General features: G+C 36.7%; 1 protein-coding gene across 23 annotated transcripts in view; it reads left to right on the plus strand.

Annotated features, from left to right (window-relative positions):
• Positions 1-18,654, plus strand: part of ATP8B4 (ATPase phospholipid transporting 8B4 (putative)) — a 381,647-nt gene that overhangs the window by 134,869 nt on the left and 228,124 nt on the right. For all 23 annotated transcript variants that reach the window (XR_004274964.1, XR_004274962.1, XR_004274963.1 and 20 more), the window contains one exon: positions 7,233-7,276. Coding sequence is in view for 16 of the 23 variants with exons in the window: in XM_032297795.1 (XP_032153686.1) it covers positions 7,233-7,276 (44 nt within the window). In the remaining 7 variants the exon portion in view is untranslated. The remainder of the gene's footprint in view (positions 1-7,232; positions 7,277-18,654) is intronic.

Consider the following 18,654-nt stretch of genomic DNA (forward strand, 5'->3'; position numbering starts at 1 on the left):
TTCTGTTCTTTTGCATTTGTTGAGGAGTGTTTTACTTCCAATTATGTGGTCAATTTTAGAATAAGTGTGATGCGGTGCTGACAAGAATGTATATTCTGTGGATTTGGGTGGAGAGTTCTGTAGACGTTGATTAAGTTCGCTTGGTCCAGAGCTGAGTTCAAGTCCTGGATATCCTTGTTAATTTTCTGTCTCATTGATCTGTCTAATATTGACAATGTGGTGTTAGAGTCTCCCACTATTATTGTGTGGCAGTCTAAGTCTCTCTGTAGGTCTCTAAGAACTTGTTTTATGAATCTGGTTGCTCCTGTATTGGGTGCATACATATTTTTGTTGTATTGATCCCTTTACTGTTATGTATTGTCTTTCTTTATCTTTTTGATCTCTGTTGGTTTAAAATCTGTTTTATCAGAGACTAGGATTGCAACCCCTGGTATTCTTCTTTGGCTTTCCATTTGCTTGGTAAATATTCCTCTACCCCTTTATTTTGAGGCTATGTATGTTTTTGCATGTGAGATGGGTCTCCTGCATTGATGGGTCTTGACTCCATATCCAGTTTGACAGTCTTGTGTCTTTTAACTGGGCATTTAACCCATTTACATTTATGTGTGAATTTGATCCTGTCATGGTGATGCTAGCTGGTTATTTTGCCTGTTAGTTGATGCAGTTTCTTTGTAGTGTTGATGACCTTTACAATTTGGTATGTTTTTGCAGTGGTTGGTACCAGTTTTTCCTTTCTATATTTAGTGCTTCCTTTAGGAGCTCTTAGAGGGCAGGCCTCGTGGTGACAGAAGCTCTCAGCATTTGCTTGTTTGTAAAGGATTTTATTTCTCCTTCACTTACAAAGCTTAGTTTTGCTGGATATGAAATTCTGGGTTGAAAATTCTTTTCTTTAAGAATGTTGAGTATTGGCCCCCACTCTCTTCTGGCTTGTAGGGTTTCTGCAGAGAGATCCACTTTAAGTCTGATGGGCTTCCTTTTGTGAGTAAGCTGACCTTTTTCTCTGGCTACCCTTGACATTTTTTCCTTCATTTCCACCTTGGTGAATCTGACTATTATGTTTCTTGGGGTTCTTCTAGAGGAGTATCTTTGTGGTGTTCTCAGTATTTTCTGAATTTGAATGTTGGCCTGTCTTGCTAGGTTGGGGAAGTTCTCCTGGATAAAATCCTGAAGAATGTTTTCCAACTTGGTTTCATTCTCCTTGTCGCTTTCAGGTACACCAATCAAATGTAGGTTTGATCTTTTCACATAGTCCCATTATTTCTTGGAGGCTTTTTTCATTCCTTTTCAATTCTTTTTTCTCCAATCTTGTCCTCATGCATTATTTCATTAAGTTTATCAATCTCTGATATCCTTTCTTCTGCTAGGTCTATTCAGCTATGAATACTTGTGTAGGCTTCACAAAGTTCTCGTGCTGTGATTTTCAGCTTCATCAGGTCATTTATGTTCTTCTCTAGGCTGGTTATTCTAGTTAGCAATTCATCTAACCTTTTTTCAAGGTTCTTAGCTTCCTTGCATTGGGTTAGTGTGTGCTCCTTTAGCTGAGAGGGGTTTGTTATTATCTACCTTATGAAGCCTACTTCTGTCAGTTAGTCAAACTCATTTTCCATCCAGTTTTGTTCCCTCGCTGGCAAGGAATTTGATCCTTTGGAGGAGGAGAGGTATCCTGGTTTTTGGAGTTTTCAGCCTTTTTGCAGTTGTTTTTCCTCATCTTCGTGGATTTATCTAACTTTGGTCTTTGATGCTGGTGACCTTCGAATGGGGTTTTTGTGTGGACATCTTTTTTGTTGATGTTGATGCTATTCCTTTCTGTTTGTTAGTTTTCCATGTAACAGTCAGGCCCTCTGCTGTAGATCTACTGGAGTTTGCTTGAGGTCTACTCCAGACACTGTTTGCCTGGATATCACCAGTGGAGTCTTCAGAACAGGAAATATTGCTGCCTGTTTATTTCTCTGGAAGCTTCCTCCCAGGGGGCACCTGCTGGATGCCAGTGGGAGCTCTCCTGTATGAGGTGTCTGTTGATTCCTGCTGCAAGGTGTCTCCCAGTCAGGAGGCATGGGGATCAGGTACCCACGTGAGGAGGCAGTCTGTCCCTTTGCAGAGCTCAAGTGCTGTGCTGGGAGATCCACTGCTCTCTTCAGAGCTAGTAGGCAGGAACTTTTACATCTGTCGAATCTGGACCCACAGCTGCCCTTACCCCCAGGTGCTCTGTCCTAGGGAGATGGAGTTTTATCTATAAACCACTGACTGGGGCTGCTGCCTTTCTTCAGAGATGCCCTGCCCAGAGAGGAGGAATCTAGAAAGGCAGTCTCTCTATTGTGACTTTGTAGTGCTGTGGTGGGCTCTGCACAGTTCGAACTTCCTGGCAGCTTTGTTAACACTGTATGAGGAAAACTGCTTACTACAGCCTCAGTAATGGCCGACGCCCTTCTCCCCACCAAGTTGGAGCATCCCAGATTGACTTCAGGCTGCTATGCTGGCAGTGAGAATTTCAAGCCTGTGGATCTTAGCTTGCTGGGCTTTGTGGGGGTGTGATCTGCTGAGCTAGACCACTTGGTTCCCTGGCTTCAGTCCTCTTTCCAAGGGAGTGAAGGCTTCAACTCCCTTTCCAGGGGAGTGTCTCGCTGGTGTTCCAGGTGCCACTGAGGTATGAAAAAAACTACTACAGCTAGCTCAGTGTCTACCCAAATGGCCGTCCAGTTTTGTGCTGGTGAAACCCAGGGCCCTTGTGGTGTAGGCACCCAAGGGAATCTCCTGGTCTGTTGGTTGCAAAGATCATGGGAAAAGTGCAGTATCTGCGTCAGAATGCACCGTTCTTCCCAGTACAGTCTCTCATGGCTTCCCTTGGCTAGGGGAGAGAAATCACCTGACCCCTTATGCTTCCTGGGTGAGGCAGCATCCCATTCTGTTTTGGCTCACTTCTGTGGGCTGCACCCACTGTCTTACTAGTCCCAGTGAGATGAGCTGTGTACCTAGCTGGAAATGCAGAAATCTCCTGCCTTCTGCATTGATCTCGCTGGGAGCTACAGACTGGAGCTAATTCTATTCGATCATCTTTCCCAGGTTCCCCCAGCTGTGTCATTCTGTTCTGTAGTGCTCAGTAGAACCATATCCTAGGGAAGATAAGTTCTTGGCCACCTGAGTTATCTCAGTAAGGGCAGCATTTTATACTTGCTTCCTATCAGCTTTGGGGTTTATGTAAGTGCATGTGGTTTTGGGAATCTACTATTCATTTACAGGGCTGCCTTGAATGGCCAGATAGTCTGTTTCATTAATATCCACTTCTTGTTTGCATGCTTTTATCAGAGTACATGCTCTTTATTTGGCTTTTCAAGCATTCTATTTATATGTGACCTTTGTCATCCCAGCGCTGGCCATTTAGCAGACAGTTCCTTCTGCTGAGAACACAAAGGCTCTGCGGAACTTTCTGTGGATTCCTCTGTTCTCCCAGTGGCCCTTCATGGGACTCTGAGTGTCCAGTTTCTCAATATGAGAATATCAAGAAGTAAAGGAAATCCAAGAAAGAGCGAGGAACTTTTCCTTTGTCCTCTGATGGGAAACTTCACATATTGCCAAGTATTTTAAAGCGAGATTTGACCCTAAGCAAAACTAAGAGTCTAAGAAGTTAATGATTGCACTCTCCTACCTTTTGACCTTCTTTGGTTACCCACATCCCTATAACCCATGGTCATTATGATTTCCTTAGCTGTCTTCCACTCCCACTTGCTCTTCTGCCTTCTCTGGCAGTGGACAAGATGATTTCCAGCCTGGACTTCCACAAGCCCTCAGTTGCACTGTTATATCAATATATTAATCTTATATTGGTATCATAATGACTGATAAATAACATAGAACCTTCCCTTAAAAAGTTCCCATTGGACATTATTTTCAGAGACTTTCTAAAAATATTGACTTAACCCAAAAAGTAGTTTAAATGGAAAACCTTTAATCAGAATATTGAAAATATTTTGAATTTTGGGGACCTTTTGATTATTTTTTTGCCACATATAGATCTAATAATAAAATCACTTCTAGGAAGCAATTTTAAAGGTATTATCAGACATGTGGAGCAAGATTCATTTGTAGAAATGTTTATCACCTTTTGTGATAAAGACCCTATTTTTGGAGAAAGCCCTTGACTTTCACAAAATATATATTTCAAGATCTTTGCAAATCTCCAAATTTGCAAATCCCATGATAGCTTATAATTCCTCTCATAAAATGCAGGAAAGTAACTTAAAGATTTAAGTAATCCCTTTAGACTTTTAATTTATATGCTGCTATAATTTATAATGCATTTATAATACTATTAAAATAAATTCTTACTAAAGCACTCACAGAATGTTTCAGAATCATTTTTTTTTGTTTTGTTTTCATACAAGTGGGGCATATTTATATCACAGATGCAGGCCTTAGGAAAATTTAACATTCTAATTTATCTAAATCTTCTATTTCCTGGCTAAGAAATATTACCTTCTTAGACAATTTTCTTCATTTTTATCACCATCCCTGTAAATGGGCTTTTATTGAAGGGAGGATGCAGACCATTTAACACGAAGACACAGTTTTGTTTTTTCTTTCTTTCTTCCATCATTTTATGAGTGATGGCATACAGGGTAACCACTAGAACATAACACAATGAATTTGAGATTTAAATTCCAGGTGCTAGGCCAGGTTCATTCACTAGCCCAGGGACTCCTCCCACACAGCAGCTGTACAGCATTCCAGATTCAGACCAGTACCCCAGAGAAACAACAGATAACTGCTTGTCAAGTGCTTGGTGCTCATAGCATTGCATAGTGAAGAGAGAGAGAATTTGGATTAAAAACCCACTATGCTGACTTTTTAGTTTTCATTCAGTCATGTCATTTTGAACCATTCTGTGTTTCCCTTATCCATAAAATAGAAATGAAAATCTTCACTTTATAAGTTTATTATAAGGATCAGTGATAATTTAAGTGCCTGGCACAGGGTTGATTCAAGTACCTCTTTTTTTTTCTCCAACTCTTAAGTTCAGGGGTACATGTGCAGGATGTACAGGTTTGTTACACAGATAAATGTGTGCCATCATGGTTTGCTGGACAGATCATTTCATCACCTAGGCGTTAAGCCTAGCAGCCCTTAGCTATTCTACCTGACACTCTCTCTCTACACCCCTGCTGACAGGCTCCGGTGTATGCTGTGTCCCCCGTGTGTCCATGTGTTCTCATCATTCAGCCCCCACTTATAAGTGAGAACATGCAGTGTTTGGTTTTCTGTTCTTGTGTTAGTTTGCTGAGGATAATGGATTCCAGCTCCATTCATGTCCCAGCAAAGGATATGACCTCATTCCTTCTTATGGCTGCATAGTATTCCATGGTGTATATGTACCACATTTTCTTTATTCAGTTTATCAATCATGGGCATTTAGGTTAATTCCATGTCTTTGCTATTGTGGATAGGATTGCAATGAACATATGTGTGCATGTATCTTCATAATATAATGATTTATATTCCTTTGGGTATATACCCAGTAATGAGATTGTTGGATCAAATGTTATTTCTGCCTCTAGGTCTTTGAGGAATTGCCACACTGTCTTCCACAATGGTTGAACTAATTTACAGTTCCACCAACAGTGTATAAGAAGTTCTTTTTTGGCCGGGCGCGGTGGCTCACGCATGTAATCCCAGCACTTTGGGAGGGCGAGGCGGGTGGATCACAAGGTCAAGAGATCGAGACCATCCTGGTCAACATGGTGAAACCCCGTCTCTACTAAAAATACAAAAAATTAGCTGGGCATGGTGGTGCGTGCCTGTAATCCCAGCTACTCAGGAGGTTGAGGCAGGAGAATTGCCTGAACCCAGGAGGCGGAGGTTGCGGTGAGCCGAGATCCCGCCATTGCACTCCAGCCTGGGTAACAAGAGTGAAACTCCGTCTCAAAAAAAAAAAAAAAAAAAGAAGTTCTTTTTCTCCACAACTTCATCATCACCTGTTATTTTGTGACCTTTTATTAATAGCCGTTCTGACTGGTGTGAGATGGTATCTCATTGTAGTTTTGATTTGTATTTCTCTACCATGATCAGTGATGTTAAGGTTTTTTTCAAATCTTTGTTGTCTCCGTGTATTCTTCCTTTTGAGAAGTCTGTTCATATTCTTTGCCCACATTTTAATGGGATTGTTGGTTTTTTTCTCTTGTAAATTTGTTTTAAGTTCCTTATAGATTCTGGATATTAGACCTTTGTCAGATGGATAGATGGCAAAAATTTTCTCCCATTCTGTAGGTTGTCTGTTCACTCTGATGATAGTTTCTTTAAGTAACTCATTATTATTATGATAAGAAATATAATCCTGGCAAATAGTGTGAAACCTTCCAATATCAAGCAAAAATTTAAAAAGTAAGTGCCCCACAGTAGGGAAAGTGAAAATAAGTTATGCTACATCTATAATCATGGGCCACTGTACAGCCATTCAAATAAGATTCACAACAAACTTTAATTTGTAGGAGAAATTTGCATACTTTACATGGTTAAAAACTGCAAGAACAAGAAGTTTATGAACAATATGGTGAATATATCTGTATATAAAAATATACAATAAAGATCTTTCTACAAATTCTAGTTATTTCTGGATGAAGGGACTATTAGTGATTTTTATTTCATATTGTAAATGTCTCATTGTAAATGTCTGTTATATCTATAATAAGTACATATTAACTTTATACTGAGAAAAAAGTTATTTTAAATTTCTGACACATGGATGGCTATGTTTTCTGCCTGCAGAAAGTACTGGCATTGTTTAAAGTTTACATACTAATTTGACCTCGATATTACACAGATTTATCTGGTCCAAACCAAAATAGGCAAAGTTCTGCACTGGGGAGAATTGGTCTGGCTAGAATATGATTCTGGATTTCTCAACAGTGGGAATAATGTGGAAGACAAAAATTTGCCTCTTGCAAATTTCATAGATAATGTAATAACAGAATGATAACATTTACAGAAAAACATTATTGCTTATTTTGTTTTAATGCCTACTGCATTTTAGTCCTATCTTGGGCAAACACAAATGTCTTACTGCATAATTGCCATGTTTAAGATTACAGTTTGGAAATACTCCTAAAACCATTCCCCTGTTTAAATTCATAATGCCATCTAGTAATGATGCTGTAATAAATAATAAGTGTATTCCTTAAAACTAAATATCTAAATCTAATTTCATTTCACTTACTTTTAATTCTCAATTTTTGTTTTGTCAGGTGAAGTACATGATGACCTGGGTCAGAAGATGGAAGTAACTCAGGTGTGGAAGTGATAAAGTTTTATTCTTAGTTTTAATTTCAAATTATATGTGCTTTTAAGAAAATGACAAACTTTTGGTGTCCTAATTTCCACTAAGACCAGATGAGATACTTAATATATAACAAAAAAATAGATTAATATGGTTCCAAATTCCTTCTCATCTAGATTCCCCAACCAGAAATTTCCTTCTATTTTTTATTCTTGAGATATTTATGCAGATGCAAGCTATTATATTCCCCCACCTTTTACATAGAGGAGAGATATAATTATGTAGGTGATAGCATAATTTACATACTGTTCTTCAACTTTCTCCACAATGTATCTTGGAGGTCTTTCTAGAATAGTTTTTAAAAAGTACTTTCTCATTCTTTTTAATGGCTGAATGATATTTTGTCATATTGATATTCCAGAAGTTATATGAAGAGACACTAATGGACATTTAGGATTTTCAGTATTTTTCTAGTAAAGAAAATACAGCAAAAATAACTGGGTACATAAGTTATTTCACATGTTAGGGAATATAGCATCTGTTTCTGGAAATGAAATTGCTAAATCAAAAGGTATGTGCATTCATAATATGGTAAATATTGCAAATTGCCTTCTTTAGAATTCATAACAATTTACCCTGACACAAACAAGTGTAACAGTGTCTGTTTTTCCCCCACTCTCATGAATACAGTGTTTCATCAAAATTTGTGATTTTTGATGAGATTATATGAAAAATGAGTACAGTAATATTGGTTCTAATTTTATTTTCTCTAAGTGATGTTGGACGTACTTTCAAATGTTTAAGAGCTTATTGTATTTCTGTAAGTTCCTGGTTCATAATTTTTTACCCATTTTTTTCTATTTGATTGTCTGTTAATTTGTTTATTTTTATATTAGGGAAAATAAGTATTTGTGAAATGAGTTTTATGTATTCTTTTCCCAATTTGTCATTTGTCCCATGATTTTTTTTCTGGTATTTTTGCTATGGGAAATATTTTATTTTCATGTAGTTGAGTTTATCACTTTTTCCTCCCTCTGTCACTGAGTTTTATGCCTTAACTATAAAGCACACCATCCTTATAGAGTTAATGTTTTGCATTTAAATTTTAGACTCATTTGGATTTTATCCTGGTGTGGCATGTAAAGTTTAAGTATAACTATATTTTTCTCCAGATGACTACTGACTTTACCCATTTACTTAAAAGCCTGTTCTTTTTTTCGCTAATTTGGGATGTTGCCTTTATAACAAGGCAAACTTGTGTACTAGGTCTATTACTGAACTTTTGATGCGTTCCCTTTTCTTTCTATGCATATGTTAGTATCATACTGTTTTAATTATTGACAAAGGCCGGGAGTGGTGGCTTACGCCTGTAATCCCAGCACGTTATGAGGCCAAGGTGGGCAGATCACCTTAGGTCAAGAGTTCGAGACTGGCGTGGCCAATATGGTGAAATCTTGTCTTTACTAAAAACATAAAAATTGGCTGGGCGTGGTGGTGAACGCCTATAGTTCCAGCTACTTGGGAGGCTGAGGCAGCAGATTTGCTTGAACCCGGGTGGCAGAGGTTTCAGTGAGCTGAGATCTCACCACTGTAACTCCAGACTGGGTGACAGAGTGAGACTACATCTCAAAAATAAAATAAAATTAAATAATTGCAAGGCTCTAACATTTGGTAAGGCTAGTTTTTTTTTTTTCCAGTGCTTTCTTTTCCCCTAGATATTCCTTAACTGTTCTGCTTATTTTACTTTCCTCATGATATTTTTATTAGAATGATGTTAAATTTATTGAATATCTTATGAAGTGTAAATATCCTTATGATGTTGAATCTTTTTATCCAAGAACATAGCATGTATTTAAAGCTACTTAAGTCATATTTTGTGCCTCTTAGAAGCATTTTCAGGTGTTCTGCATATATACCTTGCTCATTACAAACAACTATTCCTAGGTATGCACTTAATTTTTTTGGTTATTGTTTCCACCTGGAGTCTTTCTCTCCATTATGACTCTTAATGTGAAAGCAATAAATTTGATTGTTAATTTTGTATGCCACTATCTTACTATATTTTCTTTTGTTTATAGTAAATTTTAGTCTTTTTCTGTGGGGTTTCCAAGTATATAATCATACTATCTGAAAACAGAGACAGTTTTACCCATCATTCCATCTTTTTTACTTTTATTTTTCTTATCTAATTGCATTGGTTAGTACTTCTAAAATAATACAAAATAATATGGCCTTTTTTAAATATCTTTGTTTCCGACGTTAGTGCATATGTTTCTAGTATTGTCTCATTAAACATAATCAAAAATTGGGACTGAAATAGATACATTTTCAGAATATTCATCTATTCAATATATAAATTTATTTTCACACATAAAAATTTATTTTGTTAAAGTCTAAGTTGGATACTGAATTTAACCAATAGCCCTTTGTCACCTGTTAGGATAATAAACTGTTTTTTCTTCCCTGGATATATTAATATGATACACTGTATTAACAGATTCAATTTCTTCCATATTTTCCTGGAATAAATGCCACTTACGTTAAACTGTTTTATAATGTGCTACTAGATTCTGTTTACTAATGCTTTATTTAGATATGCACATTCATCTTTGTAAGAGACATGCCTTTGCAGTGTTCTTTTTTGGGGTAATATATGTTTTACTACCAATGTTATATTTGCTTTAGAAACATAAATTAGGGATCTTTCCTTCTTTTTGTATTCTGTGGAACAGTTTATATACAATCAAAATAATATATGCTTTAAAGTTTTCATAAAATCTCACTATAAAATTATGTGAACCTGGTGCTATTTCACATAATGGCTCTTAGGTAATGTTCTTTATATTCTTGTCTACAGCAGTTATCTGTTTAGAATTTCTATCTCTTTTGGAGTGATTTGGAAAATTATATTTTCTTAGAATATTGTGAAATTCAATCAGATTTATTTGCAAAGACTAATAAATCTTTTAAATTCACATTTATTTTCACATTTATTTTCAGAGACTCCTAAGTCCTTTAATTTCCTCTTTATCTGTGGTTCTTTTTTGTTATTTCTCATCTGTCATTCTGGTCTGTTCCTGATTATGTTAGTAAATAATTTAGTTGCCCCTTTCTCCCACAAAGAAGTATAGCTGTTGGATTTACTTACTTTTTTCCTGTGTTTTAATCAATAACTTTTGCTTCTTTATTAATGCCTTCTTCCTGCATTCCTTAAACTTCTTTTTTTTTTTTTTTTTTTTTTTTGCATTTCCTTACTTCATACTTGGTTGCTTAATTTATTTATTTGTATTCTTTCCTGTCTTTTAAAAATACAAATATTTATGGTTAACAGTTTCCCCCTGAACACTGCTTTAGTTTTATTACATGTATTTTGACATGTAGTTTATTAAAGTATTTTAATTTAATTTTTATATTATTATCTTTATTTTTGACATATCAATGAATTCAAATTGAACCACTGAGTTTGAACCATAAGTTTTTAAGGAAGAATTAAAAATTTCCAAATAGTAAGGGTGTTTTTCTCCCTAACTTTATTGCACTTTTAATAAAAGAAATACTTTTATTATTGCTACTTTTTAGAATTTATTGAGGTTTTCTTTGTAGCTTAATAAGGTTAATTGTTATTAATGTTTCAGGATCCTTAAGAAGAAAGTATATGTGTTCTAAAGTTCAGAATTATAGCTATATATAATTTAGCTCTATCTTGTTAACTATATTATTTAGATCTTCTATATAATTATTTATCTTTTATTTATGTTATCTGTTTGAGTTAAAGCAGCTAATTAAGGTGTTCTGATCATACTTTCTGTCTATAGGTCATATACATTCCAAAGTCTGTTTTATTGAGTATTGATGCTAGTTTTTGGTTATATTGATGGTCATAATGGTTTAACTGTTATTATGAATTATACAATTTAACATACTCCTTTTTGGCTCATTCAATTCTTCTTGCCCCGATTTAAACCTGATTTGCTATTAAGATCATTATTCTTCTTTTTTGTTTTCATTTATATTTGCCCACTTTTTATTTTCAAAGTTCTTGAATTACTTTGATTTAGGCGTTTGTTTTGTGTATGACACAGGGTTGTATTTTTCTTTTGCTTTGAGTTCCAATCTTTTAATTAGTTTGGTCCATTTACAAGGGCTATACCTTGTCTTGTTTCTGTTATAGTATTTTAGGTTATTATTTTTTATCTTTATGATTTTTAATTATTTCCTTATTGTCTCTTTCTTTTACTCTGTGTGTTTGTATGCATTTCTTGTAATATTTAAGCAAGTATTTTATTGTTTCTGTACTGTATACTCTCCAGCGTTTATGTAATACTTTTAATTTTTTCTAAAGTTAATGTTTGTCAGTTTCATGATATGAACAATGATGAGATTATTTCTCTTTCTTTTACTCATATTTTCTAATATTTTTCTTAATAGTACTTTTAATCTGAAAAATATACTAATTTCCATGGTCCATTTGCAGCTTCAAATGATATTTTCTGTTTTTCAAATACCAAAATGAGGAAATCAGCATCTTCTCCCAATTTTTTTTAGCAATCTTTTCACAAAGTCGTGTGTAATATTTACATTTCGTTTTGTCATCCTAATCTATTTATTTTAGACTAGTCCTTCAGCTAAAGTTATTTTGTGTTCACCACTAACTAGTCAATTTATCAGTTTTTTTTTTTTTCAGTTGTTTTTCTATTTGGCTGAAGTTCACCCTCTAATTTCAAGAATGCTTCATAAGAAGTATCTATTCAGGCCAAGTGTGATGGCTCACATCTATAATCACAGCACTTTGAGAGGCAAGGCGAGAGAATTGTTTGAGGCTAGGAGTTTGAGACCAGCCTGGGCAACATAGTGAGACCTTGTCTCTATAAACAGTAAAAAAAAAATTAGCTAGGCTTGCTGGGGCACACCTGTAGTCCTAGACACTTGGGAGGCTGAGATAGGAGGATCACTTGAGCCTATCAGTTCCAGGCTGCAATGAGCTGTGATCTCACCACTACACTCCAGCCTGGGTGACAGAGTGATACCGTCTCAGAAATATCTGTTTAGAGTTATCTGTTGACTTTATATTTGAATGAAAGTTTGTCTATAATCTCTTTGGGCCACAGTTTCTTCTCTGGATGGTTTTAGGGAAGTCCAAGGCCAGTGTGTATTTTAGAACTGACCGGTCAGAATGTGTGTGTGTGTGTGTGTGTGTGTGTGTCTGTGTCTATAGTTATTTTAAATATTTAAAAATTTAAAAACTTCTAATGCAGTTGTTTTCAAATTTTATTACATAAACAAAACAATCTGTGATTAAATAAGTTTCTGTGATTCTGGGACCAACATAAGTAACTGAGTGTCTTGTTTATAGGTCATCTCATATACTTGGATAAAGTATAAAATACTATTCTACAATCTCCAAGACAAAGCATCTGTCGAACTTATTTCCCATCAAATGTTTTCACAAAGACATTATTACAGGGATAGTACTTGAGTCGTAAACTTTTAAAAGTACATTTTGTGCATTCCAAAAGTCAGTAAATTAATAGGGATCTTACTTAGCATTGAATCTCTTCCCACTATTTAGTTCTGTTCTTTATTGAATTCCATTTTATTCATTTCATTTCTGTTTTTTACTCTCAACAAATTTTTAAATGTTGAGTATGGTATTGTTAACTCTAAGCACATAGCAAATCTCTAGAATTTTTTCATGTTGCATGACAGAACTCTATACAAATTGCATAGCAAATCACCATATTCTCATTTTCCCAGTCTCTGGCAAGCACCATTCTATTTTATGTTTCTATGAGTTTGACTACTTTAAAGACCTCATAAAAGGGGAAAAATTCTGTATTTGTCCTTCTGTAACTAGCGTTTTTCATTTATAGTAATGTCAAGACATCCATATTGTAGCATATGACAGCATTTCCTTCTTTTTTATGCCTCAATAATATTTCATTGTATGTATCTATCATTCCCTTATGTATTTATCTATTCATGGAGATTTAGGTTGTTTCTACCTCTTGGATATTGTGAATAATGCTGCAATGAACATGAGAATGCAAATATCCTTTCAAGATCCTGATTTTAATTCTTTTGGACATATAAGGGATTGCAGGATAGTATGGTAGTTTTATTTTTAATTTCTTAAGAACTTTCATACTGTTTTCTATAGCGACTACACCGTTTTACATTTCTGTGAACAGTGTACCAGGATTCCAATGTTTGTACATCCTCAACAATACTTGAGATTTTCTGTTCGTGTGCGTGTGTGTGTGTGTGTGTGTGTGTGTGTGTGTGTGTGAGTTTTCTTTTTTCAACTTTTATTTTAGAATCAGGGGGTACATGTGCAGGTTTGTTACAAAGGCATATTGTAGAATGCTGAGGTTTTGGATACAGTGGAACCCATCACCCAGGTAAGCACAGTACCCAAGAGGTAGTTTTTCAGCTCCTGTCTTCCCCTCTGTATGCTACCTCTAATAATTCACACTGTCTATTGTTCCCATCTTTGTGTCCATGTGTGCCCAGTGTTTAGCTTCCACTTATAAGTGAGAACATGTGGTATTTGGTTTTCTGTTTCTGCATTAGTTTGCTTAAGATAATGGCCTCCAGCTGCATCTGTGTTGCTGTAAAATACATGATTTTATTCTTTTTTTTCATGGCTGCATAGTGCTGCATAATTTATATTTACTACATTTTCTTCATCCTGTCTACTGTTGATGGGCACCTGGGTTCATTCTGTTTTTTGCTATTCTGAATAGCACTGTGATGGGCATATGGGTGCATGTGCCCTTTCAGTAGAATGATTTATTTTCTTCTAGGAATATACCCAATAATAGGGTTGTTGAGTCAAATGGTAGTTCAACTGTTAGTTTTATGAGAAATCTCCACAGTGGCTGGACTCATTTTCATTCCCACCAATAGTGTATAAGTGTCCCGTTTTCTCCTCAGCCTCACCAAAATCTATTGTTTTTTGACTTAACAAAAATTTTTCTGACTGGTGTGAGTTGGTATCTCATTGTGACTTTGATTTGCATTTCTCTGATGATTAGTGATCATGAGCATTTTTTCATTTTTGTTGGTGGCTTGTATGTCTTCTTTTGAGAAGTGTCTGTTCATGTCCTTTGCTGAATTTTTATTGGGTATATTCATTTTTTGCTTGATGATTTAAGGTTCCTTATAGATGCTGGATATTAAGGCTTTTTTGAATGCATAGTTTGTGAATATTTTCTCCCAATCTGTATTGTCTTCTTGATCTGTTTGTATTCTTGATAGTTTCTCTTGCTGTGCAGAAGCTCTTTAGTTTAATTAGGTCCTATTTATCAATATTTTTTGTTGCTGTATTAGAGTTCTCTAGAGGGACAGAGCTAATAGGATATATGTATATATGAAGGGGAGTTTATTAAGGAGTATTGTCTCACACAGTCACAAGATGAAGTCCCACAGTAGGCCATCTGCAAGCTGAGGAGCAAGGAAGCCAGTCCTAGTCCTGAAACCTCAAAAGTAGGGAAGCCAGGTCAGGGCCAAAATGGCCAGCTGAAAACAGTGGCATTCAGAAGCACCCATAACAAAACAAAACAAAACCACCATAGTAAGCATGTGAACCCTTCACAGACAACCAAGGTATCCAGGTTATCTGATCAAAATAGTCTAGAAGGCTGGTGTGACCCATGGAGAGAAGGAAAAGCAGTGTGATGTGGCAGCCCACCTGAAGGGGAGTTCCTCCATTTCCCCAGCCCAGCCAAGGGAGGCAGTAAAGCATGCTACCCAGCTGGGGAAACTGTGCTTTTTCCACAGAACTGTGCAACCCATAGATAGGAATATCCTACTTGCAAACCCACGCCACCAAGGTCTAGCATCCCCACCCTGGAATGTGCAGATTTTAGCCTACCTAACTCCCAGGTGAGGGGTGACCAGCACCGGCTGCTGCTGCCTGCTGTCTAAGCTTACTATTGAGCTCCTCCAGGGAGGGGCAGCAACTAACAATGGAGCTTGCAATTGCCTAAAGTGCTAAGCTTCTTGGGTAGGGGAAGGGCAGCACCCGTTTCTATAGCTCTAGGCTGTACTTGGAGCCAGGAAGGCTAGACGATTTGATCCCAAGACTTGTCCCCACAGCCCAACATGCTGGCTGTGGTAGTCTGCAGCCAGAGGGCCTCTTCAGGCCTAACCCTGACCCATCCTTTCTCAGTGGGTGGTGCTTCTCTGTAGGATCTCCAATAAACCCAGCCAGAGGCTCAGGGATAGAATTTGGATTTACCTGGGCCTATGCCCCTAGCTGGAGGGGTGGCCGCAGTCTTAGCAGACCAGCAGACTTAGCCTCTCCTGATAGTTTTTAGGGATCTGGGAAGCCCAGATGAGTGGGTTTCCCCCTAGTAAAACACACCTCGCCCTCAAGGGACAAAGTGCTTCATTAAATGGGCCCTCTTTCCTGTGCCACCCAACTGGGTGAGACCCTCCAACAGGGGTTGTCAGACACCTTATACAAGTGTGATTCTACTGACATCAGGTTGGTACCCCTTGAGGTCAGAGGTCGCAGAAGAAAGAGAAGGCACCCACTTTTGCTGCTCTCCAGCCTCCTCAAGTGACATCTCCAGGCATGAAAGCCAATCAGATGAATAAGGCCTGAAGTGAACCCCTAGCAAACTGCAGAAGCCCTGCAGAAGAGTGACCTGAAAGAAAAACAAACAATCATAAAGTGATAACAGCATCGACAACAACAATAAATGCACCCAGAAAAATCCCATCCAAGGGTTAGCAGCTTGAAAGACCAAAAGTAGACAAACTCATGAAGATGAGAAAGAATGACAAAACAAAACAAAAATGCTGAAAACCCAAAAGGCCAGTGTGCCTCTTCTCCTCTAAATGATCACATCTCTCCATCAAGGGTGCAGAACTGGATGGAGGATCAGATGGATGAATTGACAGAATTAGGCTTCAGAAAATGGGTAATACAAAACTATCATGAGCTACAGGAGCTTGTTCTAACCCAATGCAAAGAAGTTAAGAACCTTGATAAAAGGTTAGAGGAATTGCTAACTAGAATAACCAGTTTAGAGAGGAAGATGAAGGACCTGATGGAGCTGAAAAATGCAGCATGAGAACTTTGTGTAGCATATATAAGTATCAACAACAGAATTGACCAAGCAGAAGAAAAGATACCAGAGTTTGAAGATGACCTTCTGTAATAAGACAGGCAGACAAGAATAAAGAATGAAAAGGAATGAACAAAGCCTCCAAGAGATATGGGACTTCATTAAAATACCTAATCTACGATTGATTGGGGTACCAGGAGACAGGAAAAATGGAAACAAGCTGAAAAACACACTTTAGGATATTATACAGGAGAACTTCCCCAACCTAGCAAGACAGACCAACATACGAATTCAGAAATACAGAGAACACCACTTCAAGAAAAGATCAACCCCAAGACACATAATCACCAGACTCTTGAAGGTTCAAATGAAGGAAAAACTGTTCAAGGCAGCCAGAGAGTAAGGCCAAGTTGCCTGCGGACGGAAGTCCATTAGACTAACAGTGGACCTCTCAACAGAAACTCTACAAGCCAGAAGAGATTGGGGGCTAATATTCAACATTCTTAAAGAAAAGAATTTTCAACCCACCATTTCATATTCAGTCAAACTAAGCTTCATAAGTAAAGGAGAAATAAAATCCTTTCCAGACAAGCAAATGCTGAGGGATTTTTTTTACCACCAAGCCTGCCATGCAAGAGCTCCTGAAAGAAACACTAAATATGGAAAGGAAAAATGAGTAGCAGCCACTGCAAAAACACACCAAAATACAAAGACCAATGACACTACAAAGAAAAAAACCAAAAAAAAAAAAAAAAAAAACCATCAACTAGTGTGCAAAATAACCAAAGAGCATCATGTTGACAGGGTCAAATTCACATATAACAATACTAACCTTAAATGTAAATGGGCTAAATGCTCCAATGAAAAGATATAAATGGGCAAATTGGATAAGGAGTCAAGACCCATCAGTGTGCTGTGTTTAGGAGACCCATCTTATGTGCAAAGATACACACAGGCTTCATATAAAGAGAGGGGGGAAAATTTACCAAGCAAATGGAAAGCAAAAATAAAAGCAAGGGTTGCAATCCTAGTCTCTGACAAAAGAGACTTCAAACCAACAAAGATAAAAAAAGACAAAGAAGGGCATTACATAATGGTAAAGGGAACAATTCAACAAAAACAGGTAACTATTCTGAATATATATGTGCACAATACAGGAGCACCCACATTCATAATACAAATTCTTATAGACATACAAAGAGACTTAGCCTTCCACACAATAATAGTGGGAGACTTTAACACCCCACTGTCAGTATAAGACATATCAATGAGATAGAAAATTAACAAAGATATTCAGGACTTGAACTCAGCTATGGATCTAGTGGACCTAGTAGATGTCTACAGAACTCTGTACCCCAAATCAACAGAATATACATTTATCTCAGTGCCACATGGCACTTATTCTAAAAACGACCACAAAATTGGAAGTAAAACACTTCTCAGTAAATGCAAAAGAACGGAAATCACAACAGTCTCTCAGACCACAGTGCAAACAAGTTACAACTCAGGATTAAGAAACTCACTCAAAATGACAAAATTTCATGGAAATTGAACAACTTGCTCCTGAATGACTCCTGGGTAAATAATGAAATTAAGGCAGAAATCAAGAAGCTCTTTGAAACCAATGAGAACAAAGAGACAATGTACCAAAATCTCTTGGACGTGGCTAAAGCAGTGCTAAGAGGGAAATTTATAGAGCTAAATGCCCACATCAGAAAGCTAGAAGATTCTCAAATTGACAGGCTAACATTGCAATTAAAATAACTAGAGAAGCAAGAACAAACATTCAAAAACTAGCAGAAGTCAAGAAATAATTAAGATCAAGGAAGAATTACAGGAGATAGAGACACAAAAAACCCTCCAAAAAATCAAATCCAGGAGCTGTTTTTTTTTTTTTTTTTTTTTTTTTAAAGTTAATAAAATAGATAGACCACTAGCTAGATTAATAAAAAAGAAGAGAGAAGAAACAGATACAATAAAAATTGATAAAGGGAATATTACCACTGACTTCACAGAAATACAAACTACCATCAGAATACTGTAAACACCTCTACAAAAATAAACAAGAAGTTGAATCCCTTAATAGACCAGTAACAAGCTCTGCAATTGAGGCAGTAATTAATAGCCTACCAACCAAAAAAATCCTGGGGCCAGACCAATTCACAGCTGAATTGTACCAGAAATACAAAGAGGAGCTTGTACCATTCCTTCTGAAACTATTCCAAACAACTTTAAAGGAGAGACTCCTCCCTAACTCATTTTATGAAGCCAGTATCATCCTGATGCCAAAACTGGGAAGAGACACAATACAAAAAG

This window comes from Sapajus apella, unplaced genomic scaffold (assembly GCF_009761245.1).
Source record: "Sapajus apella isolate SASKATOON/1434 unplaced genomic scaffold, GSC_monkey_1.0 scaffold37, whole genome shotgun sequence".
In the NCBI taxonomy this organism is placed as follows: Eukaryota; Metazoa; Chordata; class Mammalia; order Primates; family Cebidae; genus Sapajus; species Sapajus apella.